General features: G+C 42.7%; 2 protein-coding genes across 2 annotated transcripts in view; one reads left to right on the top strand and one right to left on the bottom strand.

The window, feature by feature from the left end:
- Positions 1-9,326: 9,326 nt before the first annotated feature.
- HEATR4 (HEAT repeat containing 4) overlaps positions 9,327-22,679 on the bottom strand; it is a gene marked incomplete at both ends in the record, with an annotated part of 32,819 nt that continues 19,466 nt past the window's right edge. Inside the window, 6 exons of the mRNA XM_084240298.1 lie at positions 9,327-9,485; positions 17,890-17,945; positions 19,315-19,474; positions 20,286-20,364; positions 21,735-21,924; positions 22,575-22,644. Coding sequence (XP_084096424.1) covers positions 9,327-9,485; positions 17,890-17,945; positions 19,315-19,474; positions 20,286-20,364; positions 21,735-21,924; positions 22,575-22,644 — 714 coding nt within the window. The remainder of the gene's footprint in view (positions 9,486-17,889; positions 17,946-19,314; positions 19,475-20,285; positions 20,365-21,734; positions 21,925-22,574; positions 22,645-22,679) is intronic.
- Positions 15,844-17,772, top strand: RIOX1 (ribosomal oxygenase 1; the record flags this gene model as incomplete). Its single annotated transcript, XM_084241434.1, has 1 exon — positions 15,844-17,772. The coding sequence occupies one exon, from the start codon at positions 15,844-15,846 to the stop codon at positions 17,770-17,772; it is 1,929 nt and encodes a 642-aa protein (XP_084097560.1).

Raw genomic sequence — 22,679 nt, forward strand, 5'->3', positions numbered from 1 at the left:
GGCTACATATAATAACTATTATTACTATTAATATTATTATTATGTATATAATGACTGGTTTTCTCTCCCTTCTAGCTCCTAGAAGGAAACCTTTTATGAGGAATAATTGAGATAATTTACATAATTTAGGACCTGACACATAGTAAGTGCTCAGTAACCATTAGTTATCATTGATATTATATGAGTGTATGATATTTCATTGCCTTTTCAAACTACTGCACAGATATATATGATTATGATAAATTTTCCAGAATGGTCTTATTTTCAATTATTTTGTTTCATTTATCTACATGTACCCTATACTTGCCAGACCACAATTCCATATTTGGTGTTCATGAAATATGATCAAAAAAGCAATGATCCTGTCAAATTTCCTATATGCCCCATCTAAGAAAGATAGGCCCCAAACCAACTACGTGGGTTAATTATAACAGCACCTCCTATATGCAGAAATGATGAGCCTGGCTTCATGAAAGTTTCAGAGAGGGGGAATGAGCAAGGACTTGGCTGAATACCTTTGTTCCTTTCAAAAGAAGCTGGTCACACTGCAGGCTCCCATTGGGGACGAAAGAAGAGAAGACCCTGTTCAGACTTTATGGATGGGATAAGGGCATCAAGAGGAGGTTTCCACTTCTAAATTGGGAATATTAAGACCCAAGACCCAAGCAACTGAAGAAAGAGCAATTTTGCAATGTGAAAGTTGCAAGAGAGTTCAGTTTACAATGCAAAAGAAAGATCACTAAGAAGTTGGAGTGACACAGCAGGGCTGGGTCGAAGCTGCCTTCCTTATAAGGGAGGAGCGCTGGCCTGTAGCCAGAGAAAATGAGAAACTGTAATCAAGGAAATCCCATTATTTTGGCTGTGAGTCATTTCTCAGGGCTCACCCATGGCTATTATATGAGAAATATGGGAGGGGGAGCAGCCTGTGGAGGGGGAAATTCCTATAGTATAGATGATCTTTAAATCAAAAGCACTATAGAAAGACAAAAGTTCAGAGACTTAGTCCTGGAACTTGCAGATTTATTCTCTCCTTCCCAGCCCAAGGCCTCCCCTGCAACCATTCTCCCTCAGATCCTTGGTCAGGCCAAGCAGCATCCTGGCTTGGTCCCCCTCTGTATTTATTGGAGTCAGAGGTACTGGAGCAGCCTGTAATGTCATGCGTCTGGCTCTGCTCAATGCAGATGTCAGTTGGGACAGAAAGAATAACCCAGAACCCTGGAACAAACAGGGTTTGTTCAATGACCAATATAATTTCTACTCAGTGAATGTAGATGACAGAAAATTGAAGAAAGAAGGTTCAGACCTGTAAATGAGAAATTCACTAGAAAGCTGCTTAAAATGGCCTTTCAGAAACCATTCCCACATATTTTCCACTTAACCACGAAGTACTTCCCCTCTATATGCATGAAATCATATTGGTTTATTGTGTTAGAGTTTACACTGATTAATAAGTATCTGAAACTTGGTGGGAGAAAGGCCCAAGGCCCAAGTGTGCATCTCCTTTCATCTGCTTTTTTCAGGCCAGGAGACTATCTACACAAATCTTCTCTCCCCACCCCTCTCTCTCTCTTTCTCTCCACCCCTCCCCCTGCCTTATGTCTCCCATCTACCGCATATTCTTCCTTTTCTTTACCATGTTCTTTCCTTTTATCTTCACACAGAAGAAAAAAACATCCTCACAAGCAAAATGTCTTAGGATCCCTGACACTGAAACTGTTAGTTTCCTGATCCAGAGTCACCTTCTTTAGCAGTTTCTGCTAAGGTGCTACACGATAAGAGCTGAAGAAATAACTCACAGATAATGACAGTTTACACCTCTGCCTCCACATCAAGTCACCTGTGCAGCTGTGATTTAAACAGACCCACTGTTTTTCTGAGGTGCACCAGGCCTGGCCCCCTTTCCACAAGTTCCTCCCCCACCCTCTCCCACATGACCAGATCTCTGCACAAAAAGGTTCAAAGCAGAAGTTGCTGGGAAAGTTCTGTGAGGTCAAATAAGAGGTGTGTGGCAACACCAAGTTCCTCTTCCTGTGACTCTTGTCTTCTCTCCTTCCAAGTCTGCTTCCTCTGTTTCACAGAAAGAAGACTCGACAGTTTCAATACCTTGGGTAGCCAGAGAAGACCTCTGCTCCTCTGCTGGATGACTGATGGTAGGAAGGAAAGAAGGGGTGAGGAGATGAGGACTCGCCCCCAGGAAGTCTGACTGCACAATAGGGATGGAGTATTTATTTATTCAGCCCTTTCCTAGACACAGCCAGGGTAGCTGCCATTTCACTTTGCCCTCAGGAAGTGTATTTAGTGGTAGGCTTTTTTTTACTTTTCCTGTTAGTTTCCTGCAAAAGGACATCAGTGTCTTCCTCAGTGCAGCCGCTGATAAGAACTGGATGTTGTTGTTCAAGTGGAGACAAACGTATTTCCTGTCATAAACCCATACCATCCCAAGGGCATAGAGAATTGGATCTCAGTGTGGAAAGAGAAGAACTTGATCTTCATGCCTATTTCCCTGGTGCCATCTTCCTCCCTGGAATCCTCTATCTAGTGGGATACAATAATTACATCTTCTACTTGTGTAGAATTTCACTTACCCAAGGGAACATCACGTTGTACATGAGAGAGTCAAAGGCACTGGATACCCAGAGAGTCACCTTGGAGGGTTAATATGAGGAGGCAGCTTTGGGGTTAATTTTATGTTCTGGGGAAATTATAAATCTATAGTGTATATATATAGTGTATATAGTGTATGTATGGTATATAAATATACAGTATACAACATATAAATATAGTATAGGTTTATCTTAAATTAGATTCTGTTTGTTAGGTCCTACTTGTCCTCTAGATCTCAAAGTAACTTTCAAAGTTACTTATTATAGTGGGACCTCCTGATATCCCTCTTTCAGCCACCACTGGGTTGGGTTCCCCTCTTATATACAATGCACTTCCTCTTTGGACACAACATCCCATGTGTAAGCGCACTTAGTGATTATCCTTCCTGCAGCATGTCAGCATTGTGAAGCCAAGGGCTACATCCATCCTGCTTACAGCTGCCTAGCACAGGTCCTGGCCCACTGTAGTTCACTAAATATTTAGTGAAAAAATGAGTCCAGGGCCTCCCCGGTGGTGCAGCGGTTGAGCACTGGGTTGCAAAGCTGCCCGCAGCCTCTGCAGTGCCGGTTCGATCCCCGGCCGCCCGGTGAGGGCCCCACATGGAGCGCAGACCTCTCCTGCCGCCCGCTGCTCCCCTCAGCAGTGTATTTCGTCAGTCTGCCTGTTCTGTTCCCTGCTCTGGCTCTGGTGAATTCTCTCACCCTCCCGTGCTTCTGACTGTACCCAGTGCTTGTATAAATAAATAAATAAATAAATCTTTAAAAATAAAAAAATGAGTCCAGAGTTGTCTCCAGGAGCAGCCTTGCCACCCTACACCATCATTTATGTTGGGGTGGTGCTACGAAAGTTATAAAAAAGGCATGTGCTAATTATCATACAGTAATCAGTAGTGGTTATAGTAATTAGTAAGTAAAAGCACAGTGGAAAAGTATGACTAAATAAAGCTCTCCACCAGTGCATGCAGGGCCATCCCTGCACTATGAATTTGGAATCCCACTGCCTGTCTCTATCTCTGTTAGACTCTGAACATAGGGTCATTCCTTTGGAAAAATTCTATTTAGGGTTGCTAACATTGGGGACAAGAGCAGCTCATTCATTTTTCTCTGACTCAATGAAATCGTCGTGATCTGAAAATTAAAATACTAGGTTAGTGGTAGCCCCACACATACTCCCCCCCTCAGAATCTGATGTGAATTTCCCCGTCAAGGGTCTATACTAAGTCACCTCTCCCCCCGATCTAAAAAAAAATCAGGGCCACCCAGATGGTGCAAGGGGTGAAGTCTCAGTACTATCAAGCTATTGGGCAGTCACTGCAGCATGAGTTAGATCCCTGGCCAGGAAGCTAACCCACATGGTGCAGCAGACTTCTCCTGCCTTACCTGCTGCTCCGCTCAGCAGTGTATTTAAGTAGATCTTCCTGTTCTGCTCCCCACTCCATCTCTGGTGAATCCTCTCACTGCCCCCACCCTCTGGCTTACACCCCAGTTGTTGTATGCAAAATAAATAAAAAGAAATCTTTATATTTAAAAAAAGTCAACTCCCTCAAGATGAGTGATGAAAGCAAAGGCTCACCCTACTAATCTCCTCTTTCTTTTTTTTTTTAAAGGTTTATTTATTTATGCATACAAGAATGGGAGTATAGGCCAGAGGTGTGGGGTGTGTGTGTGTGTGTGTGTGTGTATGTGTATTCACCAGAGACAGAGTGGGGAACAGAACAGGCAGATTGACTGAAATACACTGCTGAGGGGAGCAGCGGGTGAGACAGGAGAGGTCTGCTGCACCATGTGGACTGCTCCGCTGCGTCTTAACACCTTGTGCCACCAGGGAGGTCCCTCTCCTCCTCTTTCTATTGGGGCCAAGGTTCATGGCCTACATCCCCTTCCTTCTACCTCACAAGCTCTTGGTCTGTGGCTTCCTCTTCTGCTGCTGAGGGGAGGATGGACATTGAGAAGGAGGAAGACTAAGTCAGAGGACACAGCCCTTTGATGACATGAGATTGTGGGGGAAGGTATAAATTGGGATGAAGTATAACAAGACATGATGAATCCCTGGAGATTCTTCAATAATTCTCACATCCCAGACATCAAAGGCCCAGCCCAGTTGCCATGACACCAGGAAACCAGAAGTGCAGTCAGTAGGAGGTGATGACAGCAAAGAGGCAGGCAGATCTGATACATAGGCCCTTATAAAGAACTATGGCCCGTGGGAATACCACAAACTGCTTAAGACTGGGTAGTGAAGAGAGAGTGGGTGTTGAGTGTGAGACCTTGAATCCAGAGGCCCATACTCTATTTCCAGCTCAGTCATCAATTTACAGGCAAGCAAAAGATGAATGTCAGAGATGTGGCTTAATCAGCTCCCCATGGGATGAGGTTTGTGAGATATTTGAAATCTCCTGATGAAAAGAAATGCCAGGAAAAGCTATTATTATTTTGAGTGTTGATCATATAGGAACCAGAGCATCTTTGAGCTCATGTGCTGGAGTCAGAGGTCACAGTATATTCATCTTGAGTGGGTCTCAAGATAGATGTCCCTGGATATCTATCTTCTGATAATCCCAGTTGAGAACAGGGTCATTGTTGAGATCTGTATCAACTACAACCAAAAATCTCATCACTGACATATCAGGAATTTCCAATCAAGTTCCAATAAGTTTTCTGTATAGATTCTGGCCAGGCCTACTTTGTCTAGAGAGATTTCTGGGCTATGACCTGATAATATAACTTCTCCATCTCTCTCTCCTTTTTCTCTCTTCTGCACATGTATAAGATTACACTAATTTATCAAGGGTCATTTGGAGATTCTAAAATGATCTTCCCAATGTGGTCTCCCTAAAATGTAGCGTTCCTACTCCATTTTTTTCAGGACGTGGTTAAACTAGACTCTTTTTCTTTTATTTGACTGGTATATGAATCTGGTTTTCTCCTCTATTTCATTTCCCTGTACTCTTTACTATACACATCCCCTTCCCATTTCCTCCTCTGGTCTCTGCTCTGCAAACTATCTAGATTATTACTTCAAAGGAATATTGTTATCCTTTGAGGTCTTACGTGAGAGTATATTCCCCTCCCAGTGACCTCCAAAGCTAACAGACTGACTCATAACCGGACTTTAACCCAATCCTGCAACAAGTGAGTACCTGTACTAATGACCTAAGCAACAGCCATTCCAGGTCACAATCATCACAGGAAGAGGTATTATTTTTCTGCTATTTGTACAAAGTGGACAAAGGTTGTCTATTTGGTGCAAAAGAGATCACTTGATGAAACCAGAGCTGCTTGTAAACCCAGAAAAATCTCAAGAAATAGGCATGTGACTGTTAGACATGCTTCTGGAGGAAAGCTGAGCTAAGCTTACAGTATCATAAACAGCATGCATACGAGCAACAGGGACTCATCGCTCAAATCCTCAAATCCTAGAATTTCAATGTCATTTACAAACTTCCAGCAGAGTTAAGATTAGGACTGATAAAAAGGAATACTACTTCAAACTCTAGGTAATAAGTATACAGAACACATTATCCGGAATATCAGAACACAGAAAAGATAAGAGCAAGTTTATGGATCACAGAGCCATACGTGAGTGAACCAGCCATTTTTCCAACCCTGGTTCTGTGTCAGAATCCCAGGTTCTCTCCTAGTTTCAGGGATTTCATTAGGGCCCAGAGATCCATATTTTATTTTGAAAAGATTCTCCCAAGTGATTCTGATTCATAACCAAGTTTAAGGACCATTACTTGAAAAACCTTTCCTCCAAGACAAAAGACTATTAAATAGACTACAGGTTTGACCCAAACCTGGTAACCCCTCTGGTCCAGGTTGGTAAATGACAACTCAGACAGGTGTATCTGTTGTCCTTGTGATTTGGGAAAAACTCCAGAACAGCCATTAGACTATGGAATCACAATCAAATCTAGTTAATATAGCAATTCTATGGCTCATTTAGAACCTTCTCCAAGATCTGTGAGATTTTCTCACCTCAGAGATGAATCAGTGGGGCATTTTAGAACAAACTACCACCTTTGGAAGGAAAATTCTGATATGCTGACAAGAGTGAGTTGCAGACGTCTTTAAACATTTCCCTTGTGGCTCTTTTTGGACAGTATTTAATAGAGTACCAGGCAGTCATTTATTTAGTAAGCATTTGTTGATTAAATATTAGACATACACTCTATGTTAATAAATGGTTGCTGAGAACATACACAAATAAATAAGGCAGTAGTAAAGCAGGCCAGATGTGGTTCCTAGCATCTTAGGTATCAAGTAGGTTCAACTAAAATTTTTTCTTTATATTGGATACAGCCAATTCCAGTGGAACAGCTATTCTAGGAAACTCTACCTAAGAGTCAGTCTGCCCTTTTAAGAATATAACTTTTCAGTTCTTCAGAAAATATAACTAAGGGCCTCCTTGGTGGCACAAGGGGTTAAGTTGCAGCATTATGAAGTTGTCAGCAGCCACTGCAAGACAAGTTCAATTCCCGGCAGGCCAGGGAGCTACCCACAAGGCAAGCGCAGACCTCTCCTCTCTTACCCGCTGCTCCCCTCAGCAGTGTATTTCAGTAGATCTGACTGTTCTGCTTCCCATTCTGTCTCTGGTGAATCCTCTTTCCCCATTCCCCCGTACCTCTGGCTTTGTACCCCAGCTCTTGTATGCATAAATAAATAAATATTTTAAAAAAGAAGATATAACAAACCTGAGGCCAAAAGCAACTTTAAAAGGAGATGTCCATCTTTTCTTCTTAAATGTATCTACAAGTGAAAGATAAAAATGAACTCCAGAGATGAGGACTAAATCATATTCTCCTATGGTTCCCCAATACCAAACACAGTATCTTGTGCATAGTAAGTGCTCAGTATTTTTTAATAAGTGAATGGATGAATGAAACTGGAATATCAGTTTTATCATTTGTGCACCCTATACAAGTCACAGAATCTTTCTGACCTCTGCATCCTCATGATTGCCTGCTTATTATAAACTTAGAAATCACATGTTCTAAGAGCGATTAGCACTGTGGCTGGCCTGAGACAGGTACTCAACAAATAAATGGTCGTGGGGATGGAGTGTGGTTGTTACTCTGAGCAGGAAACCAGAAGCTTGCAGGAACCAACTTGTATGGTCAAACTGACACCTAGTGGCACAGTCTTAGAAAACATGTCAAAAGTATAGTCAATTGCTGATTCAAAACAAACTGGGGAATAACTAGAAACTAATAAGAACTGTTTTGCATTAAATCCTCACTAACGATCTTCAATCCTGACAGCATATTAGAGTGACCTAAAAGGCTTTTAAAATCTACTGATGTATGGATCTCATCCTTGAAGATTCTGACTCAATTTGTGGGAGGTGAGGCACAGGTTTCAACATTTTTAAAAAGCAATTTTAACATGTAACCAAGTTGAGAACCACTGCAATAGGCCATTGAGATAGCTATTACTTTTCCCATTTTACAAATGAAAGTAAAATCCAGAATGATAACGGAATTTTCAGAGTCCTGTAGTTATTAGTAACAGAAAGGAATTTGAACTTTAGTGTACCATGTTTCTCTCCATCACCTTGTCTTTGTAGATATTTCTAGAAGTCTGATGTGTTCTACTCACTGCCTGTGAGAATCTCAAATCTAGAGGCTTTAGGGAACTTCATGACCCTGTGGGGGTGACACACTCCAGATAACAGTATGATGTTGAGAGGCTAGTGTATTCCAATGAAGGCATTGACTTCTTCAGTCTTATCTCTAGACTCCTTTCCAGAGCTTTAAAATCTATTGCTATTGATGGATAAATGATCAATGTGAAGTTTTTTGCTTCTGAATTGAAAAGCTATAAGATAAATCTGAAACTATTTTTCTTTTCTGATATCAAGGATATGTTAGAGAACTAAAACACGTTAATCATTCATTATTGAGTTACAGGAAAGAGTTGACTGTACTTCTTCTATACACTTACATGTTTGGCCAAAAACAGCTGAGGTGATAGTTATCAGCAAGTAAAGGGAAATGAAATGGTTTAAATTTAACATCTGACCCCTCAGAGGTTCTCAGAGGACAGATGATCTTGAAAGGCATGAGAAGTACAAGTCTCTTTCAAAATCCAGTCTGGGCCTCATTGGGTCAGTGATGAAGGCTACAGAGTCTTACAGAGATGAATGGGGTACAGGAGAATGTTTTGAATTTTATGAGGAATTTTTCTTTGGTTTTTCCTGGGCAGCATATGGGAACAGGCTGAGAGTGCCAAGGCTCAGGCAAGTGGGCAATATTCTAGAACATCACCATCTGAGATGTCTATCAGGAGTAATAAACTGTTAGCCCAAAAGCAGAATTTGGGTCAGGTGTGTTTGGCACAGTGTTAGCTTACAGCATTTTTTTATATTTTTTACTTCCGTACCAACATTTAACATCATAGAGATTTATGTGAAAAGTTATTAGAAACAACAGATGAATAGGTATGGAAAAATATGCTGTAGAACCTAATGTGATATCAATTTTCTTTAACTCTCTGTGTAAATGATGCACATTAAAAAAGCAGATGTACAGTTAAATAGATTTTTCTTTATAAATGTAATGACAAAGAGATTATACAATATCAATTGAAGAGACAGGGTGTCACTGGGTCTGCTGCTGTTTGTGTCTTGAAGCAAGAGAAGAGTGCATCTGAAAAATAATCACCTTTCCTTCCGGGGAAGAGGAAATGACTCTGGACAAAACTTCTTCATGTGTTTTTACTTAGCTAGAGATGTTGGTCATCACATCCAAATGGCCCCATCTCATTCCTTTCATCCCAGGCACTGCATGGACGTTTAAAAAGTGAGGAGAAACCTCTTCTTCTTGTGTTTAGGCCCAGTACTGAACTCCGTGACCAGGGATTTGGTGTGCGGGGTTTCACAGGCTGCAGAGAAATATTAATATGTGAGTGCTGATGCTAAACTTGTGGTCCCATGTGAATGGCAGATCCAAAAAGAATGCCTCTTCAACCATGATTTATTACAACTGCTCTGTGAGATAATATAATAAATAAAAAAACAGAATCCATGATTTCAAGCCTTGCCTCGCTAACCCCAGTCAGAGCCTGCTGGGGGGGATAATGCCTGATTTCCCCACTCATAGCTTAGGCATCTGCCTGGTGATCATTGGAGTTGCAGAAACTGTTAGACACTCTTGTAGCTATGATTAAAGAGACCCTTTGATGGGATTTGCTGAGGTGAATTCACTCAGGGTGAACAGCCCCTGTGAAGACTATATAGCTCTATTTTTTTAACTCAATAAACTGATATAGTGAGGGCCAGGTTTGAGCTTGTACCTAGGTTAAATCATCCCCAGGAGTCTAGGTAATTCTAATTTCAATCCAGGTTCCAATATTATTTCATGGAATAATATGAGGGATTGCCATCCTCATGAATTCTCAGCTTAGGGCAAAAGTACAAATGGTTGCCCCTATACCAAATGTCTAAATATTTACATGTTATAAATTAAGCTAACCAATTGTTCTGTAAAATGCATTCTATAGGGCTTCCCTGGTGGTGCAAGGGGTTAAGCATCACACTATGAATCAATCCACAGCCTCTACAGCACGAGTTCGATCCCTGGCCAGCCAGAGAGCAACCCATATGGCACAGCAGACCTCTCCTGTCTCCCCCGCTGCTCCCCTCAGCAGTATATTTCAGTCAGTCTGCCTGTTCTGTTCCCCACTCTGTCTCTGTGAATTCTCTCACTCTCCCGCACTTCTGACTTGTACCCAGTTCTTATATAAATAAATAAATCTTAAAAAAAAAATAAAGTGGGCCTCCCTGGTGGTGCAAGGGGTTAAGCACCACACTATGAAGTAATCCTCAGCCTCTGCAGCATGAGTTCCATCCCTGGCCAGCCAGGGAGCAACCCACATGACAACAAACCTCTCCTGTCTCGCCCACTGCTCCCCTCAGCAGTGTATTTCAGTAGATCTGCCTGTTCTGCTCCCCACTCTGTCTCTGGTGAATCCTCTCACTCCCCACATCTCTGGCCTGTACCCCAGTTCTTGTATGCATAAATAAATAAATCTTTTTTATTTTTTTAATTTAAATTTTATTTTTATATTCCCCATACAATTGTAACCCCCTTATTTTGACCCCAATCCCTCCTCTCCCCACCCCCCACCCCCCATAGAGTGTCTCTTGTTCATAGTTATTTGTTGATTTTGATATTTTCTTTCTTATAGTTATTCTTTTTCCTGGTCCCTTATTTAAGTTTTCTAGATTCCTGTTATGAGTGAGACCATCCTGTATTTTTCTTTTTCTTTCTGCCTTATTTCGCTGAGCATGATCCCTTCCAGCACCATCCATGTTGTTGCAAATTGCATGTTTATCTTTTTTGAATGCTGAGTAATAATCCATGATGTATATGTACCACATCTTCTTGATCCAGTCATCTATTTTTGGGCATTTGAGTTGTTTCCAAATCTTAGCTATTGCAAATAGTGCTGCTATAAACATAGGGGTGCAGGTGCTCTTTGGAATTGTGTCCTCTGGGTAAATACCTAGGAGTGGAATTGCTGGATCATATGGAAGCTCTATGTTTAGTAGGTCCAGAAATCTCCACACAGCTCTCCATAGTGGTTGGACCAGTTTGCACTCCCACCAACAGTGCAGGAGAGTTCCTTTTTCTCCACATCCTCACCAACATTTGTTGTTGCTAGTTTTTTTAATATGTGCCATTCTCACTGGTGTGAGATGGTATCTCATTGTAGTTTTGATTTGCATTTCCCTGATTACAACTGATGTTGAACATTTTTTCATATGCCTGTTGGCCATTTGCATTTCCTCTTAAGAGAAATTTCTTTTTAGCTCTTCTGCCCTAAATAAATCTTTTTTAAAAAAAAAGTATGGTAAAAGCAATGGGCTGTCACTTTCAAGATTAATCTATAAAGACTCTGGCTTCCCTTAAAAAAATTAAATTAAATTAAAAATGGATGATGTAGGTATTGAATTGTGGTATTCAAATTCATTGGATACATTTAAAAGTGATATCAATTTTAATTTTAGGGCCTCCCTGGTGGTGCAAGGGGTTAAGTCTCAGCACTATGAAACTATTGGCAGCCACATCAGCACGAGTTAGATGCCCGGCCTGGGAGCTAACTCACATGGTATAGCAAACCTCTCCTGTCTTGCCAACTGGTCCCCTCAGCAGTGTATTTCAGTCAGTTCATCTGTTCTGCTCCCCACTCTGTCTCTGGTGAATCCTCTCACTCCCTACCCCTCTGGCCTTGTATGCATAAATAAATAAAATAAATCTTTAAAAAAATAATTTTAATTTAAAATGTCAATACATAAATACTGGACTATGTAGATGAAAACATTTTTCATTTTCTATTGAAACTTGAAAACATTTTTGATGTCAGTTAAAAGCTTTTCACAATTCTTTGTGCCATAGCTATCCATAATTCTTTTAGAAAGTAGGTTAGCAAGAATTGGAAGTGTAACATCCTAGACAGCATCTACACGATGTATTGCAGGACTTGGCAGACTTTTTCTGTGAAGGGCCAAACAGTAATTATCTAGGCTTTGCAATTCAGACAGTCTGTCTAAAGCTACTGTTGTAGCATAGAAGCAGCCACAGACAGTTTTATAATGAATGAGTGTGGCTAAGTTCCAAGAAAGTGTGGGCACTGAATTTTGAATTTCATATAAATCTCATCTCATAGAATATGATTCTTCTTTTGATTTTTTTTCAACCATTAAGAAAATAAAAATCCCTCTTAGTCTATGGGATAGATAAAAACGGGAACTGGGCTGAATTTGGCCTGAGGTCTATAATTTGTTGATCTCTGATTTGTAGTAATTTGGTAAAACAATCTTACAAATTAGTAAGAATTAGTAGTCTCAAAATTAAAATGTAAATTTACAGTAGTGGTCTATATTCTTAAAGCCTCAAGCAAAGAAATTCAGAATGTATAAAGTAAAACATGAAAGTTCTTCTGTTGCCATTAATCCCCTTTCCCAGAGGCACCCTTGTCTTTTTTGATATATATTTTTCTAGATATTCAACTGTGAAGACACACACACACACACACACACACACACAAGGTTTTAAAGTAACTATATATAAAGTAACTATATGTAAACTATATGGACCACATTTTTTATTTTTTGTTTTTAAAGATTTATTTATTTATGCATACAAGAACTGGGGTACAGGCCAGATGTGCGGGAGGGTGAGAGGATTCACCAGAGACGGAGTGGGGAACAGAACAGGCAGATCAACTGAAATACACTGCTGAGGGGAGCAGCGGGTGAGACAGCAGAGGTCTTCCGTGCCATGTGGGTATCTCCGCAGCTGGCTGGGATCTAACTAACTCGTATTGCAGAGGCTGTGGACAGCTTCAGAGTGCTGCACTCAACCACCTGTGCCACCAGGGAGGCCCCCCAGAATGACTTCTAATTTAACATGACTTATGTCCTTACAAGAAGAGGAAATTTGGATACGAACTTGTACAGAGGAAAGACCACATGAAAACAGGGAAAAGAGAGCCATATGTAACAAAGGAGAAGGGTCTCGGAAACTAGTCCTGCCAACACCCATTATCAGATTTCCAGCCTCCAGAACTGGAAGAAAATAAATTTCTATTCTTTAACTACCTAGTCTGTGATACTTTATTACGGCAGCAAACTAATATGCTCTCCCAGTGTTTGAATTTTAAATAAAGAATGAGTGAGAAATGCAATGACTAATCCAAAGGAATAACTAACAGTGGATTTAGGTGAGGGAGATAATTTGGGGCAATTTCCTGAGAGGCTTCAAATCTTTCTGTGTAGATTTAAGCACGGATCTGTCTTTAGTCAACATCTTTTCCTACAGCAGCTTCTCTAGTGAACAAGTATTAACTACTATTATCTTAATGTCAAGATCCTTTGATTTTTTTAAAAGGGATTATACTTATTCAAAATAACAAAAGAGCAAGAAATGACTAGAGATCAGGAAAAGTGAGATGAATAGGAAAAGCGAAGTTATGTTGTTTAAAAAACACTATATTTTAAATTGCATAAGTTATAGATGTATGATATAGAAGACCCAGAGCAACAAATGAAAATCTACCCAGACTCGCACCACCCAGTGGTGATCACTGCTAAATACTGTGGCATAAAGACTCCCAAACTTTTTTCAGTAGTAGGAATATATGGATAATGTAAGGATAAACACATACACATTGACACATACATATATATCCCCCCAAATGCATCCCACTATAACTTATTTTGTCTACCTTTTTTCTTAATCACACATAAGGACATTATTCCTTGTCCACAAACCATATTCCTGTTTTGTAGTGAGAACTAAGTAAAGCCACAGGAAAAATGATATTAAAGATGAGTCAGATTCCAAAAGTTGCCTGTCACAAGGTAAATAAAAAGCATAACAAGAGCATTCTTTGAGGAAATCACAAAATGTTGTGAAAAGAAAAAGATGAGGTCATAGGGAAAAGTGGGAAGAAAGGTAGAGAATGTGGAAAAGACAAATTTACAGCTTTTCTCTACCTGAACACAGTGTCCTCAGTTTTGTGAGCAACAAAGCTCAGGTCATTCACCTAGTTCACTGCAGGATGAATCTGTTTTCTGTTAAAAACCACTCTCTTTGAAAAGGCAATTAAAGCTCTCCATGACATACTTGACCTACCCTCTCCTTCAGCTTTCCCTAGGGGATCTTATATTGGGAGTTTGCCAGCACATGCAGCCTATATGTCAATTAGGGAAGCAAGCGCTCCCTCCACTGTCCCTTCCTCCAAGCATGGCGACCTTAGACGAGGGCACAGGATTTGGGAGGAGGAGAATATGGGTTGGTTTCAGCCCCTACTCTGGCCCTTGCCAGTTAACTTTGTGCAAGGGGGTAGTTCACAAAATGGCCTTGTTTGTTATGGTCCCCACCAACACACTTAAATTTTTGTGACTACCTGTGCTATAAATTGGCACAGGAGAGAGATTAAATTTAAAAAGACTAGTTGTAATAGACCTCAGCTATTGACATTTTGGATTAGATACTTATTTGTGGTAGGGGAGTTGAAAACGATAATACACCTTGTAATAAAAAAAAAAAAGGGTAAACATGCTACCTAGGTAGAGGTAACATTTAAAATATCTGGCAAGTGTTTGGTCGGAGTGTGACTGAGAAGAGGACTGAAGAATCAGACAGAACCATCTAAAGGCTCCAGATGCCACATAGTCTAGTATACTCAGAATTGCTTGCAGTACTGTAAACTCTTTTGGAGTGAGTTTGGTAAAACCTATTAATAATAACATAATTATCTGTCCTTTGACCCAGCAATTCTATTCCTGAGAATTTATTTTAAATTATAAGACAAGTAATCTTTATGCATAAAGCAATAACAAGGACTTGCTATTTTCAACAATTTCATCTTCATGTCTATGTGGTACCTGTTAAATGAGAGACCCCAATTTAAGAGGTAGAGTCAAGATTCAGAGGAGGTGAGATAGAAGAGAGAAATTGTAGCTAACAAAACAAAATCCCAAAGAGGATGATGGGAAGGGGCAGATGTCAAGAATGCAGTTGAAAAGTTCATAGCTTCTTTTTCAGAGAGGGCAGTGGCTAAGTAAGAATGCAGGGAAATTAGGAAGAGGAACTTAGATGGGATTTCAATCAATGTCATCATCTGCAGAGTAAAAATGGCTGGGTGGTCCCCAGGTTTGACCGGAATCTCAAACTTTGCAGGGGGTATTCCTTGAAAACAGAATTGTGCACTTGCCTGTGCAAAGTTGCCTGGGAACAAGCTATTCAGAAATGAGGACGTTTTGGAGAATACAAAAATATGCAGAAAAGCAAGAGTTAAGTAGCCAACTTTCTTTGTCAGGATTGATTTTTAAATTGCTTTCTGCAATAGTAATCTTTTTTTTTAAATTCCATATATTTTTTACATCATTTTTCATTTTTGCACAATGTATGCATTATCATCTTGGTTATAGTCCCCATACAATTCCCACCCCTCCTTGTTTTGAGCCTACTGTCTCCTCACCACCCCCTGTGCAACAGTAATCGTAATGATAGGGACTTCGCTCAACTGTGAATCCAGGCGCTTAAAGTAAAGCAGCACTGGCTTAGAATGAGCGGGAGCGCCAGGAGGAGAGAGTAGTGGGCGTGGCCTCCGGAGGCGGCTGGAGACCACGCCCACTCCCAGAGTACACCGCAGCCGCGGCCTGAGCTAGACGGTTTGGCTCGAACCGGTTTCTCGGCACATCCCGCCGGACTCCGAAGAGCGTCGGATCATGGACGGGCTCAGGGCCAGCGCAGGGCTGCTGAGGCGCGGGCGGCTGCGGCGCCGGCGCCAGCCGCAGCCGCACGGCGGGTCGGTCCTGGCCCTCCCGCTGAGGCCCAGGAAGATCCGGAGGCAGCTGAGGAGAAGCGTCGCGTCCCGCATGGCCGCGCTGAGGGCCCAGACGCTGCCGAGCGAGGACTCGGAAGACTCGCGGGTGGAGTCGACGGTCGACGACCCCGGGGACCCGCTCTCCGGCGGGGCGGCGGCCATCCCGGACGCCGTCCGGCGAGAGCCCTACGGCCACATCGGGCCTGCGGAGCTGCTGGAAGCCTCGCCGGCGACCCGCTCCCTGCAGACCCCGCCCGCGCGCCTGGGGGAGGCGCAGACTCCGCCGGCGCGCTTGGTGCCGGCCCCCGCGCCACCCGCGCGCCTGGGGGAGGTGCCCGCCGCGCCCGCCCGCGCGGTGGAGACCTCGGCCCTTCTGTGCTCCGCCCCGCCATCCGCGGCTGCCGCGACGTTGTCGGGACCCCCGGGGGACTGCACGGGCGGGGAGGTGCCCTGGGACTCTCCGCTGCAGCGCATCCTGGCGGAGCTGAACCGCATCCCCAGCAGCCGGCGGCGGGCTGCGCGCCTCTTTGAGTGGCTCATCGCGCCCATGCCGCCCGACCATTTCTACCGGCGCCTGTGGGAGCGGGAGGCGGTGCTGGTGCGGCGCCAGGACCACACCTACTACCAGGGTCTCTTCTCTACCGCCGACCTGGACTCCATGCTGCGCAACGAGGAGGTGCAATTTGGACAGCACCTGGACGCAGCACGCTACATCAGCGGGCGGCGAGAGACCTTGAACCCTCCCGGCCGCGCTCTGCCCGCCGCGGCGTGGTCCTTGTACCAAGCCGGCTGCTCCCTGCGCCTCCTCTGCCCGCAGGCTTTCTCGACCACCGTGTGGCAATTTTTGGCTGTGCTCCAGGAGCAATTTGGAAGCATGGCAGGGTCCAACATTTATCTCACGCCCCCCAACTCGCAGGGCTTTGCTCCACACTACGACGACATCGAAGCTTTTGTGCTGCAGTTGGAAGGCAGGAAACTCTGGCGTGTCTACCGACCCCGGGTTCCGACTGAGGAACTAGCCCTGACATCCAGTCCCAACTTCAGCCAGGACGATCTGGGTGAACCTGTGTTGCAGACAGTGCTGGAACCTGGAGATCTGCTCTATTTTCCTCGGGGCTTCATTCACCAAGCCGAATGCCAGGATGGAGTCCACTCTCTGCACCTCACCTTGTCCACATACCAGCGTAATACTTGGGGTGACTTCCTGGAGGCTGTACTGCCTCTGGCAGTGCAGGCTGCAATGGAGGAAAATGTGGAGTTTCGTCGGGGTCTGCCCCGAGACTTCATGGATTACATGGGGGCCCAGCATTCGGATTCTAAGGATCCGCGAAGAACCGCATTCATGGAGAAGGTGCGGGTCCTGGTTGCCCGCTTGGGACACTTTGCCCCTGTCGATGCTGTGGCTGACCAGCGAGCTAAAGACTTCATCCACGATTCTCTGCCCCCTGTGTTGAGTGATAGGGAGAGAGCACTAAGTGTTTATGGGCTCCCAATTCGCTGGGAGGCTGGAGAACCTGTGAACGTGGGGGCCCAGTTGACAACAGAAACAGAAGTGCACATGCTTCAGGATGGAATAGCTCGTCTGGTGGGTGAAGGAGGCCATTTGTTTCTCTATTACACAGTGGAAAACTCCCGTGTTTATCATCTGGAAGAACCCAAGTGCTTAGAGATATACCCCCAGCAAGCTGATGCTATGGAACTCTTGCTTCGCTCCTACCCAGAGTTTGTGAGAGTAGGGGACCTACCCTGTGACAGTGTGGAGGACCAGCTGTCCTTGGCAACTATGTTATATGATAAGGGGCTGCTGCTCACCAAGATGCCTCTCAGCTGATTTGGTTTCTTGTTGATGGCTGGAAACAAGACAGTAGTGATCCTCTCTTCTGCCACCACTTTTTTTTTTCCAAACTCATGTTCTTACCTTGATAACCATCAATGTGCTCACACTTACCTTTATGAGTGTTTCAATGTCATAAAACTCAGATGGTCTTCTAGGAAATATCTCATCTAGGCACAAAAGTAAAAGCAGAAGTTAGAGTTGGAAAAACGGAGTTATTTCTGCAGAAGTAACCTTGACGGCTGGTCGTCGAGTACCAACTTCATCATTATTCTCAGGCTTCAGTGTACTGTACAGCACTTGCTGTGTCATTCTGCTTGAGACTTTAGAAATTTGTATTTGGAATTTGCATCCTTCATTTGAGTTTCATTTGAGATCCGCAGTGGGGGGAGGGTTGGGGTCAGTATTCTGTTTGTTATCGTGAGTTTGTATGAATGTTAGAAAAGTTATTAAAGTGCCAAAGAATGTTTTCCTTTTCTAAGGCTAGATTATTATTTGGCATGGTTTGAAGAAATGTGTATGCAGGGGAGGGAGGTGATGTAATAGAGATAAAAACTAATAGGGTGGCTGTAGGACTGGGGCCAATTCTGTAACTTTGGGGGCAGTTTACTCATTTTAGTCATGCTACTTGAGCCCCAAACACCACAATCTAAGAAAACCTATGAGTCTGTTTTTAAGCATATGTTTTGTTTCTGTTTTTATGTTAAGCTCAGTGCTTGCTTGCATCAATGGCAGAAGCCTCTCCCAAAGGGTCAGCATGTCATCTAGTTGTGCTATTGTCATAGGCCTCAGCTGATCAACTTGTAGCAAGCTGGCCAAGAGGGAAGGCTGGTGTCCAAGTTACTTTCCACTCTCATTTTTTTCTGGCAGTTGGAAGAAACTTCCCCAAATCTGCAAGTGAATATTCTCATGGTTGGTGAAAAAGAGCCTGGTGAACCAGAGAGAGCACTGGACTTGGAACCAGAAGACCTGGGTTTGGGGTGGTGGCTGGTAGGCAGCTGGCTGAGTGACCTGAGGCTGCTGCTACGCGTGGGCACACAAATTTTGTAAGTATATTTTGGTATAGCTTGATGTCCGCACCTCATCTTTATCACCACAACTGCTAGGTTCAGTTACATAAGATTGAGAACTTTATTATAAAGTCTTTTTCTTAAGTTGCAAAAGCAGAGATATACAGAAAAAGCAAAAGGACAGCTCTCCTTCCAACCTCACTTCCTAGCAGTAACCATTATTAAAGGTTAAGCTTGCAAGACTTTTTTGAGGGGAGGGGTGCTTAATCAGATTCACACAGTAGTTTTTCCTTTTTTGACCTAACTTTTCTATCACTTCAAACAGCTGCCTCATTTTTGTAAGGGACAAAATAGCAAATAAAAGGCGGAAAATAATAGCCAAAGAACTGAGAGGATGGTGATCTAGAAGGAAAGGAAGTAGGTTTTCTTGCCGTTCACCCTACACAGCTCTACTATTTGGCTAAATACCCTAGATCTAGAAAAGCTTGTTAAGGCGTCAATGCAGAGGCCTCATCTCTAGGAAACTTACCCTGAAAAGTTTTCTGAAGTAAAGTATGTAGTTTCAATGGGCTTTGCCCCTCTTTGGGTTGCAGGTAAACACGTTTTGCTTCTTCCTTTACTTTTCCTATGGCCTTCTCAATCTTTAATATTTTCTGCGTCAGCAAGTCCTTTTGGCTCAGTGCTTGAATCTAAATCAGTACAAATAAAGTTGAAAAAAACCACACTAGGCTGCAAAACATCAAAAATCAATAAAAGAATGACCGTGGGTGGCACATAAATGTCTGGGAGCATTCTTCTTTTGTGATATTAGCTGGATGTTTTTATGCCTGTTAATGAAATTTTTACTTTAGCTTTTGGGCATGATGAAAGGAACTTGCTAAGAAATACTTGCTTGGGAAGTTGGCTTACATTAGGCAAGAATCTTTTACCTTTGTGCCTATCTTTTTACCTATATTCCTTCATCTCCTCTAGCAACTTTGAAAACTTTGAGCCACCTGTTTAGCTAGAGCTTTCCTTTGGGGAAAGAGCCCAGATTAGTAGCTAAAAATCTAGAGTGCCAGCTCCAGTCCCTCATTCCTTCTTTATGTCTATCTGCAAAATAGAAAGAACTTGGATTTAGGGGGTGGTGGGGGGGAGAAAGTGGGAAGGGAAGGGAGCACTATTTCAGAAGCAACAATAACAAACCCTGACTTTGAGGACTACTTGATAAGACTAACATTGGATCAGTTCCCCCCCCCCCTTTTTACTGATAGGATTTTGCAGTCCTGTCTTGTACAGGTGTGTTGCATCTTCAAATGATATACTGGCTTGTCATGATGTATTTTTTCTATGTTTTTTAAGAGAAAAAATACGTCATGACTTTTCCAACAACCGAACAGATGGGGTTATAGAAAGTATTTCTGTAATGGGGAAAAGGATTTGTACCTGCTTGGGGTAGGGAAGTTCTAAAGAACTTTTGAGAACCCTGAAATTACTCTTGATAAGCTTGCACTTATCTACCTTGCTCTTGATCTCTTGAAGCAATTCTTGGTTTCCTTCTTTTTCTAAGTTGAGTATCTTCATTGCCTGGTGAATTTCTCTGAAAGATAACAAGGACTTCTTAGATTATTCTTAGTATCCTTAAAAAAAAGCATGGAGGTTGAAAATACAGGATTTGGAATCAGACAATTCTAAATTCCAATTCTGTGTTGTTGTGCTGTGCCTTATTTGCAAAAATATCACTATATGATACTTGTAGGGATGTTGTGCAGTTTTTGAGATGATGGATTTGAAGGCATGTTTATTGATCACCTTTATGACAGGTAATTAGCGTGTCATTTCATTAGTCACTACCACAAACCCATAAGCTAGACTACCATCTGCATTTGATACATGAAAAAAGGGCTGAGAATTTAAGTCATTAACCTAAGCTCACAGAGTTAATGCATGTCTCAGCTGGGATTTAAAACCTATGTGTACTAAACAGGCACTTGGTAAATGTAAGTTGAATAAATAAATAACTTAAAACCTCCTGGAGTAGAGGTGCATGAACTTGGTTTTCAATCTAATTTGGGCAAGTTTTTCTTTTACTCACTTGGGTTAAGTATATAAATGGTAAGCCTGTGCTTTTGAGCTATTAGGCAGCCTGGGAAAAGGCAGGGTATATTCTGTTAACAAAGATGGGAGAGGAGAGACCTCCCTGGTAGCTCAGGGGGTTAAGTCTCATCACTATGAAACTATCTGCAGCCACTGCAGCACGAGTTCGATCCCCAACCAGGAAGCTAACCCACATGGTACAGCAGACCTTTCCTGTCTCGCTCACTGCTCCCCTCAGCATTGTATTTCAGTGGATCCACCTGTTCTGCTCCCCACTCTGTCTCTGGTGAATCCTCTCACCCCTGTACCTCTGGCCTGTATCCCAGTTGTTCTTGTATGCATAAATAAATCTTAAAAAAAATAAAAACAACAAAGATGAAAGAGGAGTGTGTAAAAGGGGACAATTGTATGTTGAAGAATAGAACTGGACTTTCAATGGTGGGCTTATTGTAGTGTATATATATAATTTTTTTTTTAAGATTGATTGATTTATTTATACAAGCACTGGGTACAGTCAGAAGCGCGGGAGGGTGAGAGAATTCACCAGAGCCAGAGCGGGGAACAGAACAGGCAGACCGACAAAATACACTGCTGAGGGGAGCAGTGGACGTGGCAGGAGAGGTCTGTCGTGCCATGTGGGACCCTCGCCGGTGGCCGGGGATTGAACCAGTGCTGCAGAGGCTGCAGGCAACTTCACAGCCCAGCGCTCAACCGCTGCACCACGAGGGGAGGCCCTGTATATAATTTTTAATGATGCATACCTGAAACTTACTAATGTTATAATGCAATGCTACTTCAAATAATAAAGAAAACAAGGATGGTAGAGTCGGCAGTGCAAGGGGTCAGGGCAGGAACTAGAGGTTTAGTGCTTACTTTAGAACAGCATCATGATTCTCTAGGAGCAGCACATCTAGGAAGGTATCCCTGACCCGATCTCCTTGAAGTTTGAGGGCTGTAATGCTGCGGCAAGCTTCTAGTCGTACACCTGGTGACTCTTCATAGTGAATAGCCCAAAGCAGAAGTTCTGTTAGCTGGGGACTTACTTGGCCAATCTGTCCCAAAGCTGCAGAAATTAGAAGGCAAGTTGGCCATCTCGCATCCAGAAATGGCCTTATCAATAATAATGTGTAACAGCCAGCTGCTCAGTTAAGTATTGTAAATGGTACGCTAAATATTTTGCCTGTTTCTTTTTGGATGACAATTACCATTAAAATTTTAGGGATGGGTTAGAATAGGACATGATCTCCAAAGGATTTCTAGAACTGATTTTCCCAGAGACATGCCAAAGACTGTCAGGGAAAAACAGAGGTAAAGATCCCTAAAAATAAACTCAAGGAAAATTTTAGGGCAGGGCTTTAGTTCATGTCAGTCTTGAATCTGGTCTGACTTTTACAGGGTCCTATAGTTGAAACCTCAAAAAAAAGTAAATGTATTCAACATGTGGATACCTTCTTAGAACTTACACCTAATTTTGTTGGCAGGGACAGTCTTAGCTCTTTGCCTTAAGTTTGAAGAGACCTAGCCTGGCGATCCTTAACTAAAAATTAAAAAGAGGAAAATAATCTTTAATTTCCCAGGCAAGGAACTTCTGAGAAGCTGTGATCATCCCCTTGCCTACACTCTAACCCATTCCTAGAGAGATTCAGGAGATCATCTATACTGATATGTGGGAAGGGATTTTAGGTTGAAGGGCTGGAACTACTTCTGTAATACCTCGAATGGCAACAGCCTTGATTTTCCAGTAAGGATCTGTCTGTATCAGATTCTGAAGGCATTCAAGGACCTGGGATGGATAAAAGGCAGTGTTGACGGGAGAGA

This window comes from Talpa europaea (genome assembly GCF_964194135.1).
Source record: "Talpa europaea genome assembly, chromosome: 8".
Classification (NCBI taxonomy): domain Eukaryota; kingdom Metazoa; phylum Chordata; class Mammalia; order Eulipotyphla; family Talpidae; genus Talpa; species Talpa europaea.